This window comes from Lissotriton helveticus, chromosome 7 (assembly GCF_964261635.1).
Source record: "Lissotriton helveticus chromosome 7, aLisHel1.1, whole genome shotgun sequence".
In the NCBI taxonomy this organism is placed as follows: Eukaryota; Metazoa; Chordata; class Amphibia; order Caudata; family Salamandridae; genus Lissotriton; species Lissotriton helveticus.
The window spans coordinates 1,599,291,834-1,599,318,950 of NC_136068.1; the positions used below are offsets into that span (position 1 = coordinate 1,599,291,834).

The 27,117-nt window shown below is 45.5% G+C and overlaps 1 protein-coding gene across 2 annotated transcripts in view; it reads left to right on the plus strand.

Moving 5' to 3' along the window:
- POLD1 (DNA polymerase delta 1, catalytic subunit) overlaps positions 1 to 27,117 on the plus strand; it is a 493,173-nt gene that overhangs the window by 382,991 nt on the left and 83,065 nt on the right. For both annotated transcript variants that reach the window (XM_078655207.1, XM_078655208.1), the window contains exon 25: positions 5,024 to 5,076. In XM_078655207.1, coding sequence (XP_078511333.1) covers positions 5,024 to 5,076 — 53 coding nt within the window. The remainder of the gene's footprint in view (positions 1 to 5,023; positions 5,077 to 27,117) is intronic.

The window sequence follows — 27,117 nt, forward strand, 5'->3', positions numbered from 1 at the left end:
CTAAGTCCTATCTTGGACCTCAGTGAACTGCTTCCTATGGAAGGAGAACTTCAAGATGTTGACGCTGGCTCAGGTCTTATCTGCTCTCGACCCTGGAGACTGGCTGGTAGCGTTGGACTTGCAATACGCATATTTCCACATTCCCGTCCTGCCGGCCCACCGACGTTACCTGTGGTTCGCGGTAGGTCACGAGCATTTTCAGTTTACCGTGCTCCCCTTCGGCCTTACCAGTGCCCGTTGGGTGTTCACAAAAGTGATGGCGGTGGGCGCAGCTCCTCTGCGCAGGTCAGGGGTGTCAGTCTTCCCCTACCTCGACGACTGGTTGTTGAAGGCGGGCTCGCTCCAGGCAGTCGTCACCCACCTTCAGACTACGGCCAACCTCTTGCATTTGCTGGGGTTCTCCATCAACGTGCTGAAGTCGTACCCGAGTCCCTCTCAGAAGCCCCCCTTCATCGGAGCGGTTCTGGATTCAATGCAGTTTCTGGTTTATCCTCCCGAGCGGCGAGTCTGGGATATTCAGGCTATGATTCTGATCTTTTAGCCTCTATCCCGGGTTTCAGTCAGGATGACCCTCCGCCTCCTGGGCCTGATGGAATATGCAGGCTCTGCAGTGAGACCTGAAGTTCCAGTGGGCGCAGCATCAGGGCAACCTGTCCGATCATGTCCAGATCTTGGAGGGCACTGCACGACTCTTGCAGTGGTGGCTCAAAAATCGCGATTGGGTCAATGGCAGATCCCTCTCCCTTCCCCAACGGAGCACACAGTAGTGACGGATGTGTCCCTCCTGGGATGGGGAGGCCATCTGGGAGAGGCGGATATCAGAGGCCTCTGGTCTCCGGCGGAGTCCCGGCTCCATATCAACCTTCAGGACCTGCGGGCGATCCGACTTGCACTGAAGGCATTCCTCCCGTCTGTGCTGGGAAGTGTGGTGCAGTTGTTCACGGACAACACCACCGCCATGTGGTATTGCAACAAGGCAGGGTGGGGTCGTGGACCCTATGTCAGGAGGCTTTGCGCCTCTGGACATGGCTGGAACATCAAGGCATTACCTTGGTGGTTCAACACCTGGCAGGTTCTCTGAACGCCATGGCGGACAAACTCAGCCGCCGGTGTATGATGGATCACGAACGGCGTCTGAACTCGGACGTGGTGCCAGGTCTCTTTCTGCAGTGGGGAGAGCCCTGGTTAGATCTATTCGCCACCACAGAGAACCCGCAATGTCATCGGTTCTGCGCGTTGGAATTTCCAAGGCGGCATTCGCTCGGAGACGCTTTTCGTCACGTGTGGAGCTGCAGTCTGTTGTACGCCTTTCCGCCTATACCACTTCTGCCCAGAGTGCTGAAGAAGATCAGGGGCAACCGGGCCCAAGTCTAAGGCTTCCTGATCAGCCTTCTCTTTTTAAGTCCCCGGTTGTTAACTGTTTCCTCAAAGGCATTACACACACGTTCCCTCCCTTGTCTTTCATAATGCCTCAGTGGGACTCGAATCTTTTCTTGACTTACTTAATGTGTGCTCCCTTCGAGCCCCTTCATAACTGTCCCTTACGTCTTCTCACCTTAAAGACGGCTTTCCTGGTAGCTATCACCTCTGCCAGAAGAGTAAGTGAGCTCCAGGCTCTTTCTTCCAAACCTCCTTCACTTTCAGTTCATCCGGACAAGGTGGTTCTAAGGACCAGTCCTTCTTTCTTGCCAAAGGTAGTCATGCCCTTCCACATCGGGCAGACAGTCACTTTGCCCACCTTCTTTCCACCTCGGCACCCTTCCAGGGAAGAGGAGAGGCTCAACCGTCTGGACCCAAAATGTGCGCTTGCATTCTATCTGCAGCGTACACAACAGTTCCGGGTGGACTATCAGCTCTTTGTTGGCTACGTGGGCGCCAAAAAAGGTCAGGCTGTGCACAAATGGACCATTTCCTGGTGGGTCGTTCTTTGCATCATAGCATGTTACTCCTTTGGCCAAGAAGGAGCCTCCTGTGGGACTGCGTGCCCATTCGACCAGGGCAACTGCAGCCACTACTGCCTTGGGCCGCGGCGTTCCCTTGCGGGACATTTGTCAGGCTGCTACGTGGGCCTCGCTGCACACGTTTACCAAGCACTACTGCCTTGACAGTCAAGTTCGCAGAGACCGCTTCTTTGGCCGTTCTGTTCTCCAGGACTTCCTGGTGTAATTTTGTTTGCAGACCCTCCACCAGGGTTGGTATTGCTGGGGTATCTATTCTAAGGTAAGGAATCTATCACTAACATGTCTCTTTCAGATGCACAAGTTACTACTTGTTTAACAATAAGAGTCATTAGTTAGTGATAGATTCCTTACCGCCCCACCCATCCTCCCCGTTCTGTGAACTGATTACTAGGGTTAAGGTTATCCCCTTTTAGGGCCCTAGTTTTATGCACCAATGGGCAGTATCTTTCATGGCTCTGCGTTTCTGGCGCGGAAAGTCGTGTACAGAACTGACGTCAGCTCGCATGGGTGGCGCCTTGAGGTCATCTCAGCACATACGACACCAGCGACCAACCCGGAGCCGCAGGACGTCACTTACGCGCAGGGGTACTGCTAAGAAAAACTTTCCTGATCCAGACTGACACCTGGGATATTCTAAGGTAAGGAATCTATCACCAACTAATGTCTCTTACGGATATAACGTTACACAAGTAGTAACTTGTGCATCTGGTGTAGGACATAGAGAGGTTCTCACAGAAGTCACTGAAGAAGGAGGTTCGCACAAGAGACTTTAAAGTTCTCAATGCTCACATTTTGCACTGAAGGGAAGGCAGGTTTCTTATGTAAAAGTAGCCGCCAGGCCTGTATTTCTTTGTATAATGTAGCTCATAGTATCCCAAAGGGAGGAAGCAGTTTTTTCCATTTAATCTCATTATTCATATAAAGTAATATTCACAAAATTGATACATTACAAACCACATGTACAATGATTAAAAGCACATGCCAATCATCATAGAGCGCTATAATTTGTATGTACAGTTTCTGTGAAATTCATTTTGATACAAAAAAAATCTTTTCAGTTTCCTCATTTTTCTTTTTTCCGTTAATGCATCAAAGTTACAAAATACTCACATCAACACCCATGTATCTATCAATCACAATCAGTCCACCTATTTATTTATTTATTTAATTTCTTGTATAGCGCAAGAATCGACCCCGTGAGGGGTATCTCCGCGCTTTGCTCGCTAGGGTGTAGGAAGAGAGGGTTTTTTTTTTTTTTTTTTAAATGAGCTGTAGTCTGGTGAGCTGACTAATCCAATTATTCCTCCAGGAAGAGGTTGGTTTTTAGCTTTTTCCTGAAGGAGAGGTGGTTGGAAGTTTGCCTAATACTAAAGGGCAAATTGTTCCACAGAGTTGGCCCCACGAGGGAGAAGGCACGGCCACCTTGTCTGGTCTTTTTTACAAGAGGAGGTTTTATTAGTAGTTGGTTGCTTGAGCGTAGGGATCTGTCTGGTTTGTAAGGAGGTAACTTTTGAGTCAAGTAGTTAGGGCCATTCCCGAATAGGCATTTATGGACAGTGCAACAGATTTTAAATTTGACACGTTGCCGTATCGGTAGCCAATGAAGTTCTTTCAGCAGAGGCCTGGAGGGGGTTCTAGTGGGGGCATTCAAAATCAATCTTGCCGCTGTATTCTGGACTACCTGTAGACGGTTAATGGCGTCCTCGTTGGCTTGTATCAGGAGCCCATTGCAGTAGTCTAGTCGACTTATCACCATGGTCTGTACAAGGGTCTTTCTGTAATTGTCCGATAGGTAGGGAAAGACTCGCCTCAGCAGACCAATGGTGTGGAAACATGCCCCAGCAATCGTATTCACATGTTCCTTTAAGGTTAGATTTTGGTCTAACTTCACCCCCAGATTTTTCACTATCGATTTTGGGGAGGGTACTGGTCCTAGGTCCAGGGGCCACCAGTCAGGGGACCATAGTATGGATGCTTTTCCGAAGAGCATTACTTCCGTCTTCCCAACGTTACATTGGAGGCGGTTGGAAGCCATCCAGTTAGAGATAGCCCTCATGCCTTCAGCGAAATTTTCTCTAACATTAGAGTTAAGGGAGTGGAAAGGGTAGAGGAGTTGCGTGTCATCGGCATATGACACTGGAGTGAATCCATATTTCCTCACAATCCTAAACCATTCATACATGCTCCATCTCCCATTTCGTTAAAAACCATGGCCACGGACAGTCCAGCAACGATAAAGTCCATAATTATATCTCTCCTCTTTCTTTCCATTGATGTAACCTCTACCTTCCTCCACTAAGTGAGCACACCGGGGGGTGTCTTTTTGCCTGGTGCCTGTCTAGTTTCTTCATCATTGTATCCTTAATAGAGTCAAGCAGGTGAATCTATGAAAGATATCAGTACAGAAAACTTGTAGTTATGGGTACGTAGGTGACTTATTTCTTCACTGAGGTAGTACTGGCAGTGGATGCACGGTAAAATCGTCTGTGAGGTGACTCTTAAGGGGGGGGAGATATTTTCGCTGGTGGCGCAGGAAGAGAGTTGAGTGGTGCTGACAGGTGTTGCTGGTTGTGGGAGAAGTGGTTCTTACCAGTGATGTTGGAAAGGAGAGAGACTTTAGCAAATTATAATGAAGGGAGAGAAGAGATTCCCATAGTTGGCAGGAGGGTGAAGAGGTTCTTGCAGGAAGTGGAAAGTCTCCCAAGTGATCAAGGTTGGGAGTAGGGAATTTCTCAATGTGGCAACAAGAGGAACTGGTCTTTTAGGTCATGTCGGAGGTGAACAGTTTTCACTTGTGGAACTGATGAGGGGGGAGAGGTACTCTGAGGTGGCGAAAGGTAGGGATTCCCTCAGGTGATGCTGGCGGTGACAATTTCTTCTATATTTTACTAATGGGGGGCAAGACTTTCTCACAAGTAGCAATGAAAGAAGAAAGAATAGGCACTATCAAGGGTAGCAGAGTGGAGACATCTTTGGGCTGATGAGTTACAGTGAGTTAGCGATACATTTGTGCATTGTTACGCTTGTCTCATTTCCTCATTTGTTTTTTTCTTAATATACAGGTGCAGTTTGTGCATACTGCTCGAAACGAGAGTCTGAACTGTATCAGAAAGAGGTAAGGAGGCACTATTTTTTTTTTTTTAAATCTCCACCGTGGCTCACTAACAGTCCCTCATGAAATTTAAAGGCCTCTGCCCATTCTAATCATTTCCTATGATGGAACAAGTGCAATGCCGAAACCCCTGCAGGGAAGGGGAGAACTTTTCTGGAAGGCTTCTGCACACCATGAACACCTGACATCTCCTATGATGTGGAGGCTGTCACAGGCAGCACCACCCAAAATCTTGTGTGACGGGGAGCTCCAGAATTGGGAGATCTACACCCCAACCTTATTCTATGTTGTGATGAGACTTGACTGGGAAGCTGCTTCAGAGCCAATTAGACTGTTATCTTATGCATGTTTCTCACTTTGTGTGTAGTACTGTGTCCGCCATTTCCATTACCTCTTGGTGCTGTTGGGTGTCTAAGTATACAGACAGTTGCCTGTTGGTTGTGGTTTATCCAGTAGAAGTTCTGTATAGGGGATAGGCCTTCTGGCCAGCCAGCAAGTCTATTTGAGGTTGATCAGTGGATGCTGGGTTTCAGTTACAATGTGCATGTCACTATCTCCTAGTCTATGAAAATATATCTTCTGCTTGTCTGTTAACAGTTGAAGAGTTCATGAACATTCCCAGTACAGTACTGGTAATTGTTGATGAGCAATACTGGTAATCGTAAGGCTGGGCGTCCCACAAGCATCCTCACTCTCCCCGACATTGTTCAACTTGTTCATGGAGCCGCTCACCGAAATTCTCCAAGTGTCTAACGTGCAATAGCATATTTACGCTGATGATACACAACTGTATCTAAAGATTAACACCTTGGAAGACATTAAACAGCTTAACTGCAAACTCAGGAACACCCAAACATGGTTGGCAGAAAATCATCTCAAACTGAATGCTCTCAAGACCGAATTCCTCCTTATAGCCCCCCCAACACTAAAATCCCTTTGATGCAAAACTTAATCCAACATCTCACTGCACTCAACGTGCAACCAACTATTGTGGACTCAGCAAAATCATTGGGAATTACTCTGCACAGCAATCTCACCATGCAGAAACACGTTAGCAACGCTACAAAGGGAGCAAACTTCCAGTTAAACATTCTAAGGAAGTTTAAGCCATTCTTGCCAGTCAACAACTTCAAACAGGCTGTACAAGCGCTAGTTATCCCCGTGTGGATTATGGTATTGTCTCTTTATGCGGCCTCCCAAAAGCGACTACAGCCCCCTTTAGAGCGTCAATAAACTCTGCAGCAAGACTCATCACCGGCTCGAAAAGAAGTTCCCACATCTCCCCTGACCTAAAATCCCTGAATTGGCTCCCGTTTGAAGCAAGAATCCAGCTAAAAATTGCTTGCATGACACATAAGGCCTTACACCACAAGGCACCGATTTACCTCACACAGAAATTCACAATCTCTGGTGGCTCAAGGTCCTCTAGGGGTGCAGATAACCTTCTACTGAAACCTCAAAGATTCAATAAAAAAAAACCTTATAAACGATCCTTCTCTGGGATGGCGCCTAGGATTTGGAATACTCTTCCCCCTGAAACCAGATTGAATTCTTCTTTCGTATCTTTCAAAAAGGAAGTAAAAGCCATTCTCATGGCAACATTTACCTGACCACTCTACCCGGTCCTGAACCTTTTTCATCCGAGTCTCGCTGCTTTTGTTCTAGGAACAACTATGATCCCAGTGTTTTATTTTATTTATCCCATGCTTGTTCGCTATACTGTGTCTTGCTATTCTTTATGTGTATTCAACTCTGTTCATTGTAAAGCGCTCTGATATCCGCAAGGATCTTGTTGGCGCTCTATAAAACCTTCTAAATAAATCCTCATCCACTCCACCCTTGCACTGGGCAAGTCTTCTGACATTCCACACTTTTAACATATTGCATGACATCACTATTGGTATTGACTTAAATAATTTTTACAGCATTACCATACCTTAGCATAGCTTTAGTCAACATTCCTGGTTTGCAAATTCTCACCCAATCCCCCACAACAAATTCAAGTTCTTAATTTTCCATTTTAAATCATACCACTGTTAAGTCATTTCTTTCTTTTCGTCCTCTCTCCTGGCCACCTGACTCATGACCAGCTTTCCTGCTCCCTACCACAGTTTTTCTTAAACCCCCACGGACACAATTTTGAAAAGGGATCTCTTCCTTTGAATATTTTAAACATACTAACTTCTGTAATTATTATGCTGCGTTATGCGACACATCTACAACTTCTCCATAACTACATTTTTCCACTCACACCCACATGTCTGTGCCTCCACAATCCAGGCCTTTAATTCATGCTAGAATAACTCCACCTATCCATTACCTTCATATTCAGACAAGGCTGTAGTAACATGTTGAATATTGCACTGTTTAAAAAAAGATTCACTTTCCTTGATTTAAGTTGAACACTATTGTCAGCCATCATAACTTCAGGGTTTCCTTCCCTGGTAAAAATGTCTTTTAAATAAACTCTATAACCACAGCAGTCATGGTTTTCACCACAAATTTAACTTCAAGCCACTTTGAGTGTTAGTCCACTGACACCAATGCAAACCGTAAATCATGTGGCAATGAGAAAATTATTCCATAAATATGAAATGCTATCTTCTGCCATGAAAACTGTTTATCCGCCACATTTCAATGATTCAAGGGCGACCCTAAGTGTCCCCTTCCCATTTCCACTTACTTCCATTTTCTTACCACTCTATTAGCCATTCTATCTAATCCTGGCTACCAAAAGCTTGTTCTAATAAGCTTTTTCATAGAAGACCTACACTGATGTACTAACTGTAAAATAACATCCCTCATTGCCATTGGAGGAATATATTTGCCATCCTTAAACAAAAATCCTCCTTCAACTTCCAGCTCACGAGAAATGTTCCAAAATGGGAACATCTCTATCACATTCTCCTTAATGAGCAATACTTCCATAGCACATTTCTTGACAGCTTTCCCTAACTCATCTTTAACGTCGCCTTCCATCCACATCTCTTCTATTATTCCTTCTAATCTATCCAACACAACATATTTAATGGTGGCAATCCTGTCCACATCCACTCTGTTATCATCTTCACTGTTAGCACAACACCGCAGCCAGGATAAGCAATTCACAGTCACGTTATTCTTCCCAAGTACATAGTCTAGTTTGAAATGATATTCCTGCAACCTCGAAGTAAGCATCGCAATGCGAATAGGATCATTCCATCTGGCACCTGGTGACAAAATATTCACAAGTGGTTTATGATTCGTTCTCAAAGTAACGACTACCCTACACATAGTTCTGAAAATGTTCAGTTGCCCAAACACACCCCAAAAACTCCTTTGCAATCAAAGCATATCTTCTCATTGTATCATTAAGGACCCTTCATGCAAACTCCATATTCAACTCTACCTTCCCACATTTTTTAGATAAGACTACACCCAGACCATATACACTTGCATCAACTGTGATGAGACATTTGCTCATACAGAAAGGTTTCAACGTAGGCACACACACAATGTCCATTTTGATTTGTTGAAACGCTTATTGTTGTCTATCCAACGAAACAAAATTCAAATTTATCCTTGTCAATTCTCACAAAGGTTCCATTTTGGTTGCAAACTTACTATAATATTCACACAACCCAGAAAATGAAAGGAATTTTTCCTTGTGTGGTGCTGACCTCTTGATATTTGCATCCACCAGCGACATCTTAGGCACCACCTCCTTTACAAACAACATATGGCCTAAATACTCCTTGCATTTTGTTTTCTTCAGGGTTACCCCATGGTTTGCTAACCTCTTACCACCTCACGAATATTCCAAATATTCTTGTTGATTCTTCGAAAATATGAGGATATCATCCTGGAAGCAGTTCACAAAATTATCAATATCCTAAAAAATGTGGAATATATTGCCCTTTGAAATACAGATGCGACAGAGGTCATCCCAAAAGGTATTCTATTGAACTGGTCCATCTCTGCAGCATAAGTCAAGCAGTCAAATGTTTAAAACTCAAACTGATGCTAGGCAGATCTTTAATCTAACGTGAAAAATATCCTAATCCTCTCTAACAGGCATACCACTTCATTAATGTTAGGCAAAAGACTGACAATCCACAATATTAGAAATCAATGCCCTTAGATCTACACACAGTCTTAACATTTGATCTGCCTTGCGTGTAAAACTATAGGAGACACCCACTCAGAGGATTCGATTTCTTTGATAATACCTTCATCTGCCATTTCATTCAGCATCTCCTTTGATTCTTCTCTCACATTAATCGGTACACCCCAGGCCTCGAAAAGTCCTAAAAATGATACTAGACCTGCAGGTCTTGTGACTTAAAAAATCTACTCAACTTAATTATAATGCTCTTGACCCATAAACTGGTTTGAAATTATGTGATCCTGGCAAATATTTCAGTTCACTGAAACGCCATTTTCTTCTATATCACATATGAGAGCACCTTTAAATACACGAGTTCAGCACATCTGCTGTACATAAAACTATTTTGTTTGATTTAATAAACTAAACATTAACTCCATATAGAATACAAATCTAGCTCCATAAAGGATACACATGACCACTAACTTGACTCTTAGTTCATTAACTCCATTGTCATCAGAGCGGGGGCAGGAATGTTTCTCAAATCATATGTAAAAACTATCATTTTATAAATATATAACTAAAGCATAAAGTAGCAGCACACTGTAATTTGCATTCAGCAGATTTTACAATGAAATGGCCACAAAATGTGTCACTGACATGTGGTTTAAAAACTATATAGTGTATAATGTTTGGAAATAAAGTGTCTGCAAATATTTGTCATTTGCACATCACCAATTATTCTGATTTACTTTGCTCCTATTTAAATCATGGTTGCATCACACTTTAGAATTATTAAAAAAAAGTTCTTTCGTAATTCCAGTTATATTTTTAAATACATGTACTATTCATTTTCAAGCAGTTTAAACGTTGTTGGAGGGAAAAAAACTAACATTTTACATCCTTTTGTTTCACAATTTTTGTCAACTCACTTGACAAAAACCATTAACTGATAAATAAGTGAAAGAAAATTTAAAACCATTAACCAAGAATAGAAAGGCAATAATTAGTAAAAACTCTGTCCTTGAGCAGTCAGCAAATGTGTCAAGATAAAATAATGATTTAAAGGCGTTTTATTTGCTCATTCACTTTCTAAATGAACAGAACACCTGTTTCTTCCAGTTTAAGTTTACTTGCCTGCAAGGTCGAGTAGGTGCTAAAAATAGCTCGACCTGATAAAATTTCACTCGCAATTCCGAGTCGATTTTTCTGAGGCTTGCACCCCTCAACTTCTACTTCACATGTACAGCGCCATCTATCATTTTTATTTTATGCCTATTAGCAGTTAATGTACCTAGTTTGTCAGTAAACACCTTTGGAAACTGAACAGTTACACCATACTCATTACAGCTATCTGTAACCAGTTCCACAGGTTCCATAGACCAGGGGTTCAAAATTATTCCCAACTTACATTTTATCCCTCCATCCTGCCGTTCACAGCCACATACAATTTAATTTGAGCTAGTCTCTCCTTGAACTTTAGTACCACAATCTTATAATCAATAGCAGATCCATCAAAACGTTCTGCTAGGATGTCCAATTCCCTTAGATTAAAAGGTCCAATATATTTCAGAATGTTTCCAAACAGTCCTCCTTGGTGATTATAGTCCATGGAGAACTAAAATTAACCATAAATTAAAACTCAAAACCCCAAATTTTGACAACACATTTAGGTGGCCTTTTAACTTTCAGGCCATCAGCACAAGTACTAAAATCCCTGATGGACAAGACAATGCTCTTATTGCTTCCATCTGTTTTACCACAATCGCGTTTTTATTAACTCCGTGACTTCACCAACACAAAGTACTTTCCCTATTGGAAGTGCAGATGTTTTCTTACGATCGTTACACATCCTAGCAAAATGTCCAATGCAAATGCATTTTTTCCATTCTTTTGCACTATCAGGGTAAAGAGCAAAAGATGAAATATGATTAGCACTACCACACCCATAGAACCAGCTATTTTCTCCACTCTCTTGGTCTGCACTGCCTCAGGGGACTCCAAGCCCCAGGAATCTTTGCATCAGTAGGCGCCGCTGTATAGCTAACACCAGGGCTATAAAGCGCATTGTCTTTTCCCGCTGTGCGGTATGCGCCCGAGCTAAGCCAGGGCCAAGGTGTGGAAAAGTAAATTTTGCCATGTTCTGTGTCCCTACATGTCCTCCATCATATGTTATATGTGCATGATTAATATGCATATGTTATTCCCCATGTTTGATTAAAGACGCAATTACAGTTGTGTCCACCTCTAGTATGGCAGTTTCCAGTTCTCGTGAATACTACGAATATCAGGCCTATGTAAAGCTACGTTGCCACGTTTCTCAGTGTGCACGTTATTCCATTGTAAAGTCCCCGTTTCTAGGCCTCAAAAGGGCCCGGACACCAGATTCAGCTCCTGTCTCCTGTCTCCTGAAGCCTCGCGGAGGAGTGATACAGCCCCCACCTGTATCCTCGACCCTTCACTTACTTCCTGCCTCGCAGTGCCCGGTTCAGCTTGGCCCTGCCTCTGAGTCTGCCAAGAGTATGTTATGATTCCAGATTATCAGTTCAGTCCTCTTCCTCTGCATTCCTAAAGCTACTGAACTGCATCAATAGTTTCCGTCATTGTCTAGCCTTTACGGCCCCATGTTAGAGAAATACTGTATTAATGGTCATTTAATATTCTTCATCACGCACTACATGTAGAATAATGCATGGTCCAGTCTTAGTGTCTGTTAGCCTTTCCCCTCCTGACTTCTAGTTTATATCAACATGTTCTCTAAACATCAGATACTAGATACTGTTTAGGTACATGTCGCCCTGACTCTCCAGACTTCAGTCTCTGCTCCTAGCACAGAGTTCGAAGCCCCCAGCTTCTCCTAGTGATACGTCATTGCCAGTTTGCGCGCACCATCAGGTTAGAGGTCCCGGCTCCTCAGGTAGCCCCCTCCATGGTTTCCGCCCCATTCATGATATATTCTGTTACGTTTGCATCACATGTCTATGTATACGCCCTGTTACACCTCTTTCCACCCTTATCTTTCGCGACTGCTACGCGTCACGCCTATTGCTCCACCCACTGCTACGCCTATTGTAATGTAATGCTATGTGTTTGCGTTATGTATATATGCTCATGTACTGTTATTAAAAGTTAGCCGTCATTCCCGATCCTGTCCCCGGCAGCTGCCATCCTATTCCCGTGCAGGTCGTCCTGTTCCTGTCCTTATGCTGTATTAAACCTGCAAAACTCCTACTACCTCGAATCTTGACTCTTATTTATTGAGCTATCTGTTATTCATTTATGCATTCAAAAATAGGGTATTATTTATTTATTTACCACATAATGGCGCCCGAACAGGGACTTGCCCTTTCCCCACTCGTCGGTGAAGCCACGCCGACCCCCTGACCCTCTGCAGTCGTGACGGAACTCTTCTGCGCACCGGCAGATATTTCTGCTTCAAGTATCCCTCAGGCCCACGGAGGAGACGGAGGAGGCGGTCCAGCATCCAGACGAGACGGTGGAGGAACGCGGCGAGTCCCGACCAGAGCCCAAGCCGAGAGTCCAAGGTCCGAGGTATCCGGAGGTCCACCCGTAACTGAAGTCCGAAGTTCGTCGTCCGTCGTCGTAGCAGTCCAGTCCGATCCGAGGCCTTCCGTTCTTGCTGCCCGGTGAGTACCGTCGCTGGGGTAGTATCTAGACAGGGTCAATCTAAATTGACTCTGGTCCGTGGGTTGGTGGTACACAGACCCACAAACGAAGTGTTCACCTAGGTGGATACGGGTCTTGATGCGTCCCTTTATGGGACCGGTATGTTCCGTACTGTTTCAGCAGTGCATCCAGTAACTCTAGTCTGTTCCGATCTCGAGAAATTCTTGTGTTTCTGTTCTCAGTATTCCAGGTAATATTCTGTCCGAACTGTTATGTTATGATGTTGTTCAATGTATTTCCAATGTCGTGGTATGCCTGAATTGTTCTCCCAATTGTTATTGTTCCTCGTCTATTGTATTGTGTTCCGATTCAAGTTTACAATGTCTCTCTTTTCGAGATTACGTCAGTTAAAAACTAGAAAGGGTTTGTTAGAAGAAGCAGTTCCAGTTCCGCCTAGGGACAGTCCAGGTCATTTTATGTATCAGAAGCATGGCATAAGCGCCATATTGTATCTAGATTTATGGGTCGAGTATACCAAACAGTTAGAGGAAAAGTATAGATGGCCTGTGTCAGGCACATGGGATGCCGAGTGCATCATGAGAGTAGAAGAAGCATTATGGAAAAAGAAAGCCAGACAGTCACAGAAAGATGCCATCGAGTTATGGCGCAAAGAAGCTCATAAAAGAACCGAAAAATAAATCAGAAAGTCAGAATTAAGTAGAGAATCCTCAGAACGAGCACAAGAAAAAGAGTTAATCGAGATAGGTGAACGAATTAGAACTGAACAATCAGAGAGACAGAGGAATGCCCTTATTAAGGGTATGTATCCTCTCCTTGCCGAGGGCTTGCCAAAAGCGACCCCGGAGGCATCCAGTAACTTTCCGCCACCATTAGTTCCGACCAAGCTACGTCACAAACAGACCGCAGCTGATATTTTCATTTCGTCCTATTTGGACGACACAGTCCCAGAATATGCAAATCCTGTTCGCGCTCCGCCAGTCCCTGTAAATCAGGCACTTCCCGCTCCTCCAGACACCGGAGTACCTGTTACGGTACCCCCGGTCCAGCCCGCCATACAAGTCCAGCCTACATTTCCATTTCCCACTCTGCCAGGACGAAGAGCATCAGTAGACGACTCTAGTTTAGGGGCCGCAGGGGGAGGTCCTCCTCAGACCCCGCCGCCACATAAGCGTTTAACAACAGCCGAATTACATATGCAAGCGTCACAGCGTACGCCCAGACATCAGTCTGTAGCTCTCCCTAGAGGGAGGACTAGGGCTGCGAGCTAGCTTTCAGCAGCAGTGAGCATCGATTGAACTTGTGTGGTGAATAAGTGATTTTAGATCGCGTTTTTTAAAAACTGTTCGTTTTTAATCTGGGGGGCATTTTAATCTTAGAATAACGGGGAATTAATTTCAGGCACTCTGACACCCCTACACACGCTCTAATTCTGTGCTCTCAGCCTCGCCCAGCCGTTTTACTTACCGGTTGAGGCGGCGGCGGGCGCCATCTTGGGTGTGGGCAGGGGCTGCGCTCTAGTCGCGCCGGCCTCCCGCCCTCCCAGAGTATTTAACAAGGTTCTACTCTGCTGCTCGCTGCCTGTTAGAGCTCTCCCTAGAGGGAGGACTAGGGCTGCGAGCTAGCTTTCAGCAGCAGTGAGCATCGATTGAACTTGTGTGGTGAATAAGTGATTTTAGATCGCGTTTTTTAAAAACTGTTCGTTTTTAATCTGGGGGGCATTTTAATCTTAGAATAACGGGGAATTAATTTCAGGCACTCTGACACCCCTACACACGCTCTAATTCTGTGCTCTCAGCCTCGCCCAGCCGTTTTACTTACCGGTTGAGGCGGCGGCGGGCGCCATCTTGGGTGTGGGCAGGGGCTGCGCTCTAGTCGCGCCGGCCTCCCGCCCTCCCAGAGTATTTAACAAGGTTCTACTCTGCTGCTCGCTGCCTGTTAGAGCTCTCCCTAGAGGGAGGACTAGGGCTGCGAGCTAGCTTTCAGCAGCAGTGAGCATCGATTGAACTTGTGTGGTGAATAAGTGATTTTAGATCGCGTTTTTTAAAAACTGTTCGTTTTTAATCTGGGGGGCATTTTAATCTTAGAATAACGGGGAATTAATTTCAGGCACTCTGACACCCCTACACACGCTCTAATTCTGTGCTCTCAGCCTCGCCCAGCCGTTTTACTTACCGGTTGAGGCGGCGGCGGGCGCCATCTTGGGTGTGGGCAGGGGCTGCGCTCTAGTCGCGCCGGCCTCCCGCCCTCCCAGAGTATTTAACAAGGTTCTACTCTGCTGCTCGCTGCCTGTTAGAGCTCTCCCTAGAGGGAGGACTAGGGCTGCGAGCTAGCTTTCAGCAGCAGTGAGCATCGATTGAACTTGTGTGGTGAATAAGTGATTTTAGATCGCGTTTTTTAAAAACTGTTCGTTTTTAATCTGGGGGGCATTTTAATCTTAGAATAACGGGGAATTAATTTCAGGCACTCTGACACCCCTACACACGCTCTAATTCTGTGCTCTCAGCCTCGCCCAGCCGTTTTACTTACCGGTTGAGGCGGCGGCGGGCGCCATCTTGGGTGTGGGCAGGGGCTGCGCTCTAGTCGCGCCGGCCTCACGCCCTCCTCTCACCTATAACATGTGTGTAGGGACCAGACGGCGCAGCGGGCTGGCGCAGCGGGCGCGCCGGACGCGCGCCGAAGCCGCGCCTAAGCCAAGCCCGTCTGCGCCCGTCCGCGACCGACCGGGGCTAGGGGCGCGAACCCCTGCATCTCGAGTGGGCTGTAGGCAGTCCTATACAAGTAAGAGGCTGAGAGACCTCTGTCCCCCGGCTTGCACTGATGGTCACCACACGATGGAGCCACTGGACCTAGGTCCGTGTCCTCATTGTTCATTTAGTGGCAAAGGCTTAGGGCCCGACGTCCCTGACCCGGTAGCGATTATGGCCAAAGGGGGTCTTTTAAATTGTAGATCCATCAGTAAACATTCCCTCCAGCTGTGGGATCTCCTACAGGATGAGAACATGCATATACTATTCCTCACTGAAACCTGGTTAGGAGAACATTCGGACCCAGATATAGTGGCGACTATTCCGCCAGGCTTTACACTTCACAGACTCGATAGAGGGAATGGAAGGGGAGGTGGCATTGCCATCATTGTTAAATTCCCTTTTGAGTGTGTCTTAAAACCAGTTAAAATCGAAGACTGTGAAGCGGGCGCATTCACGATCAAACTCACTAAGCATGAAGCAATCTCGGGCATCCTCATATATCGACCTCCTGGTTCCTTGGGCAACTTCCGCAGTAGTTTACTTGAAGGGGTTGCTCAGATTGCGATTAAACACAACAAAGTGTTAGTGTTGGGGGATCTGAACCTCCACTTAGAGGATTCCCTACATAAGGAGGCAGAGGATGTTCGCCTTGTCCTACAAGAACTTCAGCTTAGTCTGTTAAGTGCTGCAGCTACACATCAAAAGGGTCATTGTCTGGACCCTATTTTTGCTAGCTGGGATACGATTAAAGCACTTACCCCCTGTCAGCTCCCTTGGACCGATCACTTCCTGGTCCCTTTTCTATGTTTTTACCAACCTGGTAGGGTGATTGAGAAGGGGACGGGAAACACTACGAGACGCAAATGGAGGCAGTATACTCAGGAAAAATTCTTAAGCGCCATCCGGAAAGCACAGCCATGGAGTGCGACGGATAGTGATCAGGCGAACAAGGAATTTAACCTTCTTGTGACTTCCACCCTGGATGAGATAGCCCCCTTGAGTAAGGGTAAAGCTAGAGAAGGCAGACAACACACTGCCCTGTGGTTCACTCCTGAACTACAACAAATCAAGTCTAATTGCAAAAAACTTGAAAGGAGCTGGAGGAAGAACCCGACTCCACTGGCTAAGAACACATACAGCTCCGCTCATCGTAGCTATCAGTATGCGGTACGCAGAGCCAAAGCCAAATATTTTCAGACACGCATTGAGGCAGCTGAGAGCTCCTCGCGTGAATTATATAAAATATATAAAGAAATATCCTCAGTCTCGGGATCTAGTACCCCTATAAAGGTCTCTGTGGAGGGATGTAATAAAGTCGCTAACTTTTTTTCTAATAAAGTGAAAGCGATTTATGCCTCCTTTTCTCGCGTCCCAGACAAAGGCTCAGATCTTATAGCTGGTAGCTCAATGGTACCCTCTGAGTCCTCACTACAAACTTTTGAGGTTCCCACAGTGGACAATCTTATAAAGATATGCCGAAGTGTGAAGTCAGGGTCCCCCAACGATCCGGCACCGGCTTGGGTCATTTCAGAGGGAGTGTCAGCCCTGGAACCTCACATCAGGCAGGTCCTAAACACCTCCTTCTGCACTCAACAAGTCCCCAAAGAGTGGAAAAAGGCCATAGTACTGCCAATTAGGAAAAAACCTAACGTGAGCCTGGAGGTGCTGGAAAACCTCAGGCCGATTTCCTTACTACCGTACGTGGCGAAGGTGGCAGAGAAAGTGGTTAATACCCAGCTCTCTGAACACCTGGAGAGGTGGAATTTACTTCATCCTTCTCAGTCAGGATTTAGAGGGGGCTATTCCACTGAGACAGCTCTCCTCCGAGCCACCGAGACTTTAAGAGCAGGGGCTGATGCAGGTCACACAATGGCCCTAATTATGCTCGACCTGAGTGCAGCTTTCGACACCGTAGCACATTCCATCTTGCTGCGGTGTCTGAAGGAAGCTGGGGTGGCTGGTCAAGCGCTGTGTTGGCTACAGTCATTCCTCTCAGAGAGATGCTTTCAGGTTCAGCAAGGGACCTGTCGCTCAGCAGAGCTGCCATTAGATCAGGGAGTGCCTCAGGGCTCGGCTCTTAGCCCCACTCTTTTTAATCTTTATATGGCCTCCCTGGCAAAAGTGGTACAATCTTTTGGGGTGGAATTGGTGTCGTACGCCGACGACACCCAGCTGCTGATCTCTTTGTCGCAGAACTCCTCCAACACTCCAACTAACTTTAAATCTTGTATGCAGGCACTGGGAGAATGGATGGACTCCCATTGTTTAAAACTCAATGGTTCTAAAACAGAGGTGCTGGTGGTTGGGGGAAAGAGCGATAATTGGTCAGCTGAGTGGTGGCCTTCATGCTTGGGTCCTACTCCTACCCCCTGTGAGGAAGCAAAGAACTTGGGAATCTGGATGAATCCCTCCCTCTCGTATGATGGCCACATTAGGCGTCTTGTGGGCAAATGTTTTGGAGTTTTAAAGACCCTAAATAAAACGTTAGACCTCTTGCCCCTTGCGGCCAGAAGGACTCTAACACAGGCACTGGTGACCTCGCGGTTGGACTATGGAAATGTACTGTTTCTGGGGGCGACCGAGGGTAGCCTGGGCCGCCTCCAAGTCATCCAGAACTCCGCCGCCAGGTTGGTGTTGAGAAGACCTAGGAGGGCCAATTCGCAGAAGGCGCTGGATGCGCTTCATTGGCTGCCTGTGAAGAAAAGGGTGCGTTTTAAGTGTCTACTCTTCTGTCATCGGATTGTCTGGGAGAGGTCGCCCGCTTATTTAAAGGATCTAGTCAGCCGGTATGAACCCTCCAGGACCCTTCGTTCGGAGGGGACCGGACTGCTGACAGTTCCCAGGACGAGGAAGGCCAGAATAGGTGGTCGTTCTTTTGCGCTCCATGCAGCTCAACAGTGGAACAAACTTCCCTTGGCCTTGAGACTGGAGAGTAGCGAAGCGCGGTTTAGGGCCTTGCTGAAAACTCACTTATACACAGCATAGTCCTCTGGATCTCTTTCTTGCTGGCTCACGGCTAGTTCTAGCGCGGGGACATGCCGTGATGGCATTACTGTGCGCTTTACAAGCTCTTTATTATTATTATTTAAATAAGAAAAGCCCTTAATGAATGCGGCTATGATCCAGTCCCAGGAGAGGATAATATGGTTTTATATTCATTACGTGTAAGAAGGGTGGCCGAGTATCTAGTCACCCTACCGAACATGAAAGAAGACCTAGACAGAATATATCGTTTCATCCGTACAGGGGATGATCCAGAAAGCATTGGCGAAGCCATGTCTCAAAGGAAAGCTGAGACCCAGCTCATGATATTAAAGTTTCTGATCAATTGTCTAATAAGAGAACAAGATTACCCGTCCAAAGATCAAGCCGAAATGAGAACCCTGACAAAGTGGAGTGATAATATAGCCGAGGGTAAGCACAGAACCATCAGTGCTATGGAAAGTATGTACAAGAAAATTCGTAAAGAAATAATAAGGTTACACGATCAACGTAAAGCAGCACAAGTAAGCGAGAAAGAAAGTAACTCTGATACTGAAGAGGTAGAGGACGAGAATCCCGACAGAATAGCGTATGTAGGAAAATCTAGATTTCCAGATCGCCATTTACGCCTAGAACACAAGTCTACTTTCCATCATCCAGCACCAGAACAAGGTTCTCTAGAACAAGTATTCCAAGCTACCGATCACATTCTGAAATCACGAATCGGTTACAGTGAGTTGAGTACCATGCATGAACAAGAACTAGTCCGATCAGCAGTCCGATGGATTACTGATTCTACCACTTTTCCAGGCGAAATAGTGGCACAAATGTTTCTGAAAATGCCCCCAGCCGAGCAACGACTGGCGGGTATGTATATGATTCAGCACCTCATTACATTGTATGAGGGTCAGCACTCTGATCCAGGCCCGTTACATGATATCCTGAACGAGTTACTCCAGTATAGATGGAAAGGTTTAGGTACCGATTTAATTAGTGTCGTTCTAGAACAGCGTCACAAATATAGAACGTTTTTGAACCCGCATTTTGTTCATGTCTCACCCCCAGAAAGTAAACCATTTTACATGGAGAGACAGAATCCGTTACGAGAAGTCCACCCAGTTAGAGGAACGGGTGGCGAACTAGAACGAGTGTTTGTTTACACTCCGATTACAAAGATGGAACTCCTAGAGATGAAGAAATTAATTCCCTGTCATGATAAAGATCCAGCAGGGTTCCACCGAGAATTAAAAGACATGCTCCGTATGGGAGAATACACGTATCCAGATATAATTAAAATGTTAAAGGTTCTGCTGCCCGCAGGGGTGTATGAAAAGCTCAAGGAAAAAGAATGGGAGGTGGGAGAGAAAAAGATCGATTGGGCAGTTCTAGAAGCTGAAGATAAGGCACGAGTACCAGGTACCGGTCTTGGAGCGAAATGTAAAGAATTACCAGAATTATTAATACAAGTTTTACCCAGATTATTGACAACTAGAAAAGAAGACTGGGATGCAATCTCAGCCTGTAAACAGAAACAAGATGAAGACATTAGTGATTTTTATTCTAGATTTGAGAAATGTTTTAGCATCAACAGTGGCCTCAAGACAAGTAGTGAGTCATACCCTCATCTTTTTGTTACTAAATTAGTCGAGAATTCAAGTCCACAAATTAAAAATCGAGTTTTGAAAGTCGAAAGTACCTGGCAAGCTAATACCCCGTCCCAGATGTTACAGATGCTCCAATACCACCAGAATAGAATCAGGGAAGAGCAAGACCACGAAAGGAAACGTATGAAAGACACGAAAATGAAAGTACTAGTTGCACAATCTGTTCCTCAAGACAGTCAGAAGAGGGGTCCAAATCAAGCCAGTCATCCTGCAGCTCCCGTTAAAGGGAACTGCAATTATTGTAAACAGCCAGGTCATTTTATAAACGAGTGTGCAGTTCTGAAACATAACATAGCTACTGGTAAGACTAAAGAAAGACCACGTCCGCCTAGACAAGAACAAGTTTCACAGACTCCTCAGCCACAGAATGCACCACAGACAGTTACAGCACCGCAGCCCATCGCTGCAACACAGCATGTTACACAGCAGATGTACCAGTATGCACAGTCCGAGTATCCAGAGTATCAACCGTATTCATGAAACAGCCTAGAGAGGGAGGTAGGCTTGCCTCTCATCGAGATACCTGTAGATCAAGAAGGTCCCTATGTTCACAGTCAAGTACTAGGGAAAGATAGAAAGTTTTTGATTGATACAGGGGCAAGTAGGACCACAATTAGCCATGCCGAAGTTCCAGGGGCTCCGCTCTCAGGCTCAAGAAATGTTTCCCTTGGATTTTCAGGAAAACCTATCGTAAATGAAATATCAAAGCCAGTTACTCTAGAAGTAGGTCCATTGTCCCGTACTACTGATCTGTTACTTACTAAGTCATGTCCAGAGAATTTATTAGGCATTAAAACACTGAAAGAGTTAGGTGCAGTTATATGCTGTTCCCCAGAGGGAATACGTCTGTTCCTACGTGACTTCAAGGGTCACTATGTATTACGAGATTTTGATCCCAGATTGTCTAATGTTCCGCAGCATTTATGGGCGCAAGGTCCAACTGATGTAGGTTACATGCAAATCACACCCCATCGTGTGACTCTCAAGCCAGGTGTAGTGTTACCACGAATCAGACAGTATAGATTGCCACCTGAGGCTGTAGCAGCCTTATCCAAAATTATTGACGAGCTCATCGCTCAAGGAGTAGTTGTAGAAACTGACTCCAATGTATGCAATTCTCCGATCATTCCAGTCATGAAACGTACTGATCCAAATGCACCCCCAGTATATCGATTAGTGATTGACCTACGAGAACTTAACAAATGTATTATTCCGCAGTACCCAGTTGTCCCAGATATCTCTTCCCTGTTGACAGCCATTGATTCCGAAGCCTCATTTTTCACTGTCATAGACCTCAAGAACGCGTTTTTCAGTGTTCCCATTCATCCAGACAGCCAGTTTCTTTTCGGATTCTGTTTAAATGGAAGGAGCTATATGTTCACACGAGCTCCTCAAGGTTTCACAGAAAGTCCTAGTATTTACAGTCAAGCACTCAAGAGACAACTAGACAACATTCACATGCCAACTGACACTGCCCTGCTCCAGTATGTCGATGATCTACTGATCACAGCCCGTTCTGAACGTGATTGCGAGCGAGCATCCCTTACAGTCTTGTATTTCCTAGCCGAGATGGGGCACAAGGTGTCCCCTTCAAAGCTTCAATTCTGTGTCCAGCAAGTGGTCTACTTAGGACACTTACTGTCCAAGAGGGGTAGGCAGTTGACACCAGACCGTATCCAGTTAATAGCGAGTCTTCCTCAGCCCAAGACCCAGAAGGAGGTACGTGCTTTTATCGGCCTCACTTCTTACTGCCGACAATGGATTCCTCAGTATGCATTCCTAGCCAAGCCACGGATACAGTTAACGACACAGGAGGCAGCCGTATCGTCTGTCCTCCCTTGGACATCTGAACATACACTCAGTTTCAATGAGTTAAAGAAAGCCCTATGCCAAGCTCCAGTTCTAGCTACACAAACTACAGTAAGCCTTTTACACTTTTCGTCACAGAACGCGAAGGTACAGCATTATCTGTTCTCACACAAGATCAAGCAGGACAATACAAGCCATGTGCTTATTTTTCGAGCACATTAGATCCTGTAGCCCAGGCTCTGCCTGCGTGCCTCAAGTCAGTTGCAGCCACAGCACTAGCTATCAGACAAAGTGATTCCATAGTCTTAGGACACTCCCTGACAGTACAAGTTCCACACTCCGTGGAAGTTCTTTTAAACCGAACACAGACTCAGCACTTGACAATTGCACGTTTAACAGGTTATGAATTGACACTGTTCCAGCCACACATAGAAATCAGACGCTGCAACGTTTTAAATCCTGCTACATTGTTACCATCAGTTACCTCGAATTCTGCCACACATGACTGTGTGGAAGTAGTTAACATTACGACAAAGCCAAGACAAGATCTGACAGATATTCCGTTACCAGATCCCGACCTGACACTTTATGTGGATGGTTCATGTATGAGAACAAGTACAGGAGAACTAGTCGCCGCGTATGCAGTGACTACCGACACCGAAGTTATTGAAACACACCGTATTGACACCCTGTCCGCTCAAGCAGCAGAGCTAGTTGCTCTGACACAAGCCTGTATACACGCTAAGAACCGGAAAGTTAATGTTTACACAGATTCACGCTACGCATTCGGAGTTGTACACGACTTTGGAGTGCTCTGGCAGGAGAGAGGTTTCATGACTTCTCATGGAACCAAGATTCAGCATGGTCTCCTTATTCAAGCTCTGTTAGATGCCATACATTTACCGACATCCATTGCTATCATGAAATGCAAAGCACATACGAAAGTTACTGACACTATTTCTCAAGGTAACAATCTAGCAGATCGCACAGCCAAACTTACAGCACAGACTCCAGACATTCCAGTTAATCCGACACAGACACACACTCCAGATCCGACTCCATGTATGACAGTTAAGGACCCTACTCAAGATGTCATAGATATCCAGTTACACGCTACTCCCGATGAAATCAAGAAATGGTCCGAACAAGGAGGGGTCCAGACAGATCAAGGATGGTTAACGAAGGGTAGAGCCGCATGGTTTCTCCCCGACTCTATGGTTCAAGTCATTATCAATACCGCACATAGTCCAGCACATTTAGGAGAAAAAGCTATGTTAGACAGTATCCAGAACATTTGGTTCAACAAGCATTTACGAGCTGCAGCCAAGCAGAAAGTCCGTACCTGTATGATGTCAGTTTAATCCAGGTAAAAGTGTCCCGGTGGAACAAGGGGGATTCCAGCCTCCTGACCACCCTTTTGAAGTCCTCCAGATGGATTATATTCAGATGGAGCGATGTCGAGGTTTCAAGTATGTCCTTGTAGTTGTATGCGCCTTGTCCAGGTGGACAGAAGCATATCCAGTCCCAGATTACACAGCCGCGACCACTGCCAAGCAGTTGGTTCGTGAGTTCTTCCCCCGTTATGGACTCCCTAGGGTCGTATATTCTGACAACGGCCAGCCATTCTCATCTGAGTTGATGAAGCATGTTTCCCTTTTGTTAGGATACCAGTGGAAGTTCCATTGTGTACGCCATCCTGAAGCAGCAGGTCTCGTAGAAAGACATAACCAGACCCTGAAAATCCGCATCGCTAAAGTATGTAAAGAGAAAGGTGTGGACTGGCTAGTAGCTCTGCCAGTTGCCCTGTTTTATATGCGCATGGTCGCACATTCCAGATCAGGTCTGTCCCTGTATGAGGTCGTTTTCGGCCGCCCCCCTAACATGTGGGGTACTCCTAGACCCCGAAGTATTACCGATGTTTCAAGTAATATGCTGACAGATTACCTAGCTTCCTTGATGTCTGCCCTCAACTCTTGTCGTTCACAGGTTGCCGCCGCATTTCCAGACAACACCGAGGTGGCACCGCATGAAATCGTTCCAGGATCCATGGTCCTTGTCCGGAATTTTGACCGCTCAAGTCCGCTGGAGCCACGCTGGAAGGAGCCCCGACAGGTCCTCCTCGCCACCCGTACAGCCGTGAAGTTGGAGGGTCGCAAAGGCTGGGTGCACCTTTCACATATAAAGAAGTTTTATGGACTGAAACCCGTCTCAAAGAACATTTCCCAGGATTTGAAGGATTGCCAAAATATTGTTCTCAAGGACTGTCCCGCAAAAGACATTGCTACAAACCCTCCCCTGTTAGAGAAAACTCCGCAGCAGGAGTATAAGTTGAAACTCCGGTCTAGTAAAATAAGTCAGCCAGTTTGATTGTCTAAGTCCTCCCCTAGGTGAAACGGTTAGACTGTTTCTGACATGTATAAAATAGACCCCCATAGTGAGAGAGTTAGTCAAAACTCAATCCGATGTATCATTTTTCTATGTTTCATATTATTTCTCAGCATTATGATTTCCTGCACCAGTTATGCCTTTTACCTGTATTTTCTAGTTTCTCATGTAAATACGTCTTCTAATGCTACAGTAGAGCACACGTTTAGTGATCTGCCTCCTCATGAACTCTCTTACCGCCTCGCTATGCGAAATAATACTTTCATCCGCATGCTACATTACTCACACCAGACCAGCAATGCCACTAATTGTTGGGTGTGTGGTCGACTCCCCCCTTTCCAGACACCGTAGGGAGTTCTGCCACTCTTTCCTTATCCGTTTTCACATAATGGTTCGTGTGGAGCATGGTCCACGTTAACGTCATCCTCAACAGATATGTCTTTTCTTAACAGTACGTGTTTTCCAGACAAGCAAGGTCTCCCCCACAGAACCGGGTTAGATCTAGAAAATGAAGTGTACAATTTAGGTAATTATTCTTCGAATTTCATGGTCCTGAATGTTCAGTCTGATTCCACTCCAGACTTACCTGCTATTTCAGTACTACCAGTCAAGGGCGAATTATGTGTCCGAAATAATGGTTCCATACATGTAGGACATAGTGATTGTACTACTATTGTCAAGTATAGTGACAGTAGGAAATCTATTTTCAAAGCTTCACGTCATTCTTATTTTATTTGTGGTCAGACCGCATATGTTCGTCTGCCCCTCGATTGGGAGGGAACCTGTTACATTGCCTTCCTACTGCCACCTGTTTTTCTAGCCCCACCCGACTACCATAGGAATTCCCACCTAGTACATACTAGACACAAGAGAAACCTCCCGATTGTCGATTATACTGAAACTGCTCTAGAACAATATATAGATATCAATAAAGGTGTCTTTCCTTATTTAGGTACAGTTGTGAATAGTAAACTGATACGTAGATTAACCAGAACCCTCGAAGCAGTAGTAATTGAGACTACTTCTGCTCTAAGTAATTTAACCGAAGAACAATCCTTTATGAGAATTGTCGTGCTCCAAAATCGTCTCGTCCTTGACGTCATACTGGCCGATAGGGGCGGGGCCTGTAGAGTCATCGGATCTAGTTGCTGCATTTTCATTCCAAATAACGCGCCATCTGTCTATTCAGCTATATCCAGACTCCATAAAATTGCTCATCTGTTACACCAAGATCCAGGCACCTGGACATGGTCCGGTTGGTTCTGGAATATAATTTCCGCCTGGGGATGGAAAGTCTTGTCCTTTCTAGGTATTGCAGTAGCGATCATATTTAGCTGCTGCCTCTGTATACAATGTGGCCCTGCGATTTGCGGCATTTGTGCTACCTCTTGTATTCCTAGTCCCAAGCCCCGTTCTAAATCCCGTTCCAAGAAAATTCGAGACGAGCAAATGATACTGTATGAAATGATAGATGGTATCATGAATATTGATGTTTCCTGATGAAACGTAGTGACAAGGAGGGAATGTGGAAAAGTAAATTTTGCCATGTTCTGTGTCCCTACATGTCCTCCATCATATGTTATATGTGCATGATTAATATGCATATGTTATTCCCCATGTTTGATTAAAGACGCAATTACAGTTGTGTCCACCTCTAGTATGGCAGTTTCCAGTTCTCGTGAATACTACGAATATCAGGCCTATGTAAAGCTATGTTGCCACGTTTCTCAGTGTGCACGTTATTCCATTGTAAAGTCCCCGTTTCTAGGCCTCAAAAGGGCCCGGACACCAGATTCAGCTCCTGTCTCCTGTCTCCTGAAGCCTCGCGGAGGAGTGATACAGCCCCCACCTGTATCCTCGACCCTTCACTTACTTCCTGCCTCGCAGTGCCCGGTTCAGCTTGGCCCTGCCTCTGAGTCTGCCAAGAGTATGTTATGATTCCAGATTATCAGTTCAGTCCTCTTCCTCTGCATTCCTAAAGCTACTGAACTGCATCAATAGTTTCCGTCATTGTCTAGCCTTTACGGCCCCATGTTAGAGAAATACTGTATTAATGGTCATTTAATATTCTTTATCACGCACTACATGTAGAATAATGCATGGTCCAGTCTTAGTGTCTGTTAGCCTTTCCCCTCCTGACTTCTAGTTTATATCAACATGTTCTCTAAACATCAGATACTAGATACTGTTTAGGTACATGTCGCCCTGACTCTCCAGACTTCAGTCTCTGCTCCTAGCACAGAGTTCGAAGCCCCCAGCTTCTCCTAGTGATACGTCATTGCCAGTTTGCGCGCACCATCAGGTTAGAGGTCCCGGCTCCTCAGGTAGCCCCCTCCATGGTTTCCGCCCCATTCATGACATATTCTGTTACGTTTGCATCACATGTCTATGTATACGCCCTGTTACACCTCTTTCCACCCTTATCTTTCGCGACTGCTACGCGTCACGCCTATTGCTCCACCCACTGCTACGCCTATTGTAATGTAATGCTATGTGTTTGCGTTATGTATATATGCTCATGTACTGTTATTAAAAGTTAGCCGTCATTCCCGATCCTGTCCCCGGCAGCTGCCATCCTATTCCCGTGCAGGTCGTCCTGTTCCTGTCCTTATGCTGTATTAAACCTGCAAAACTCCTACTACCTCGAATCTTGACTCTTATTTATTGAGCTATCTGTTATTCATTTATGCATTCAAAAATAGGGTATTATTTATTTATTTACCAC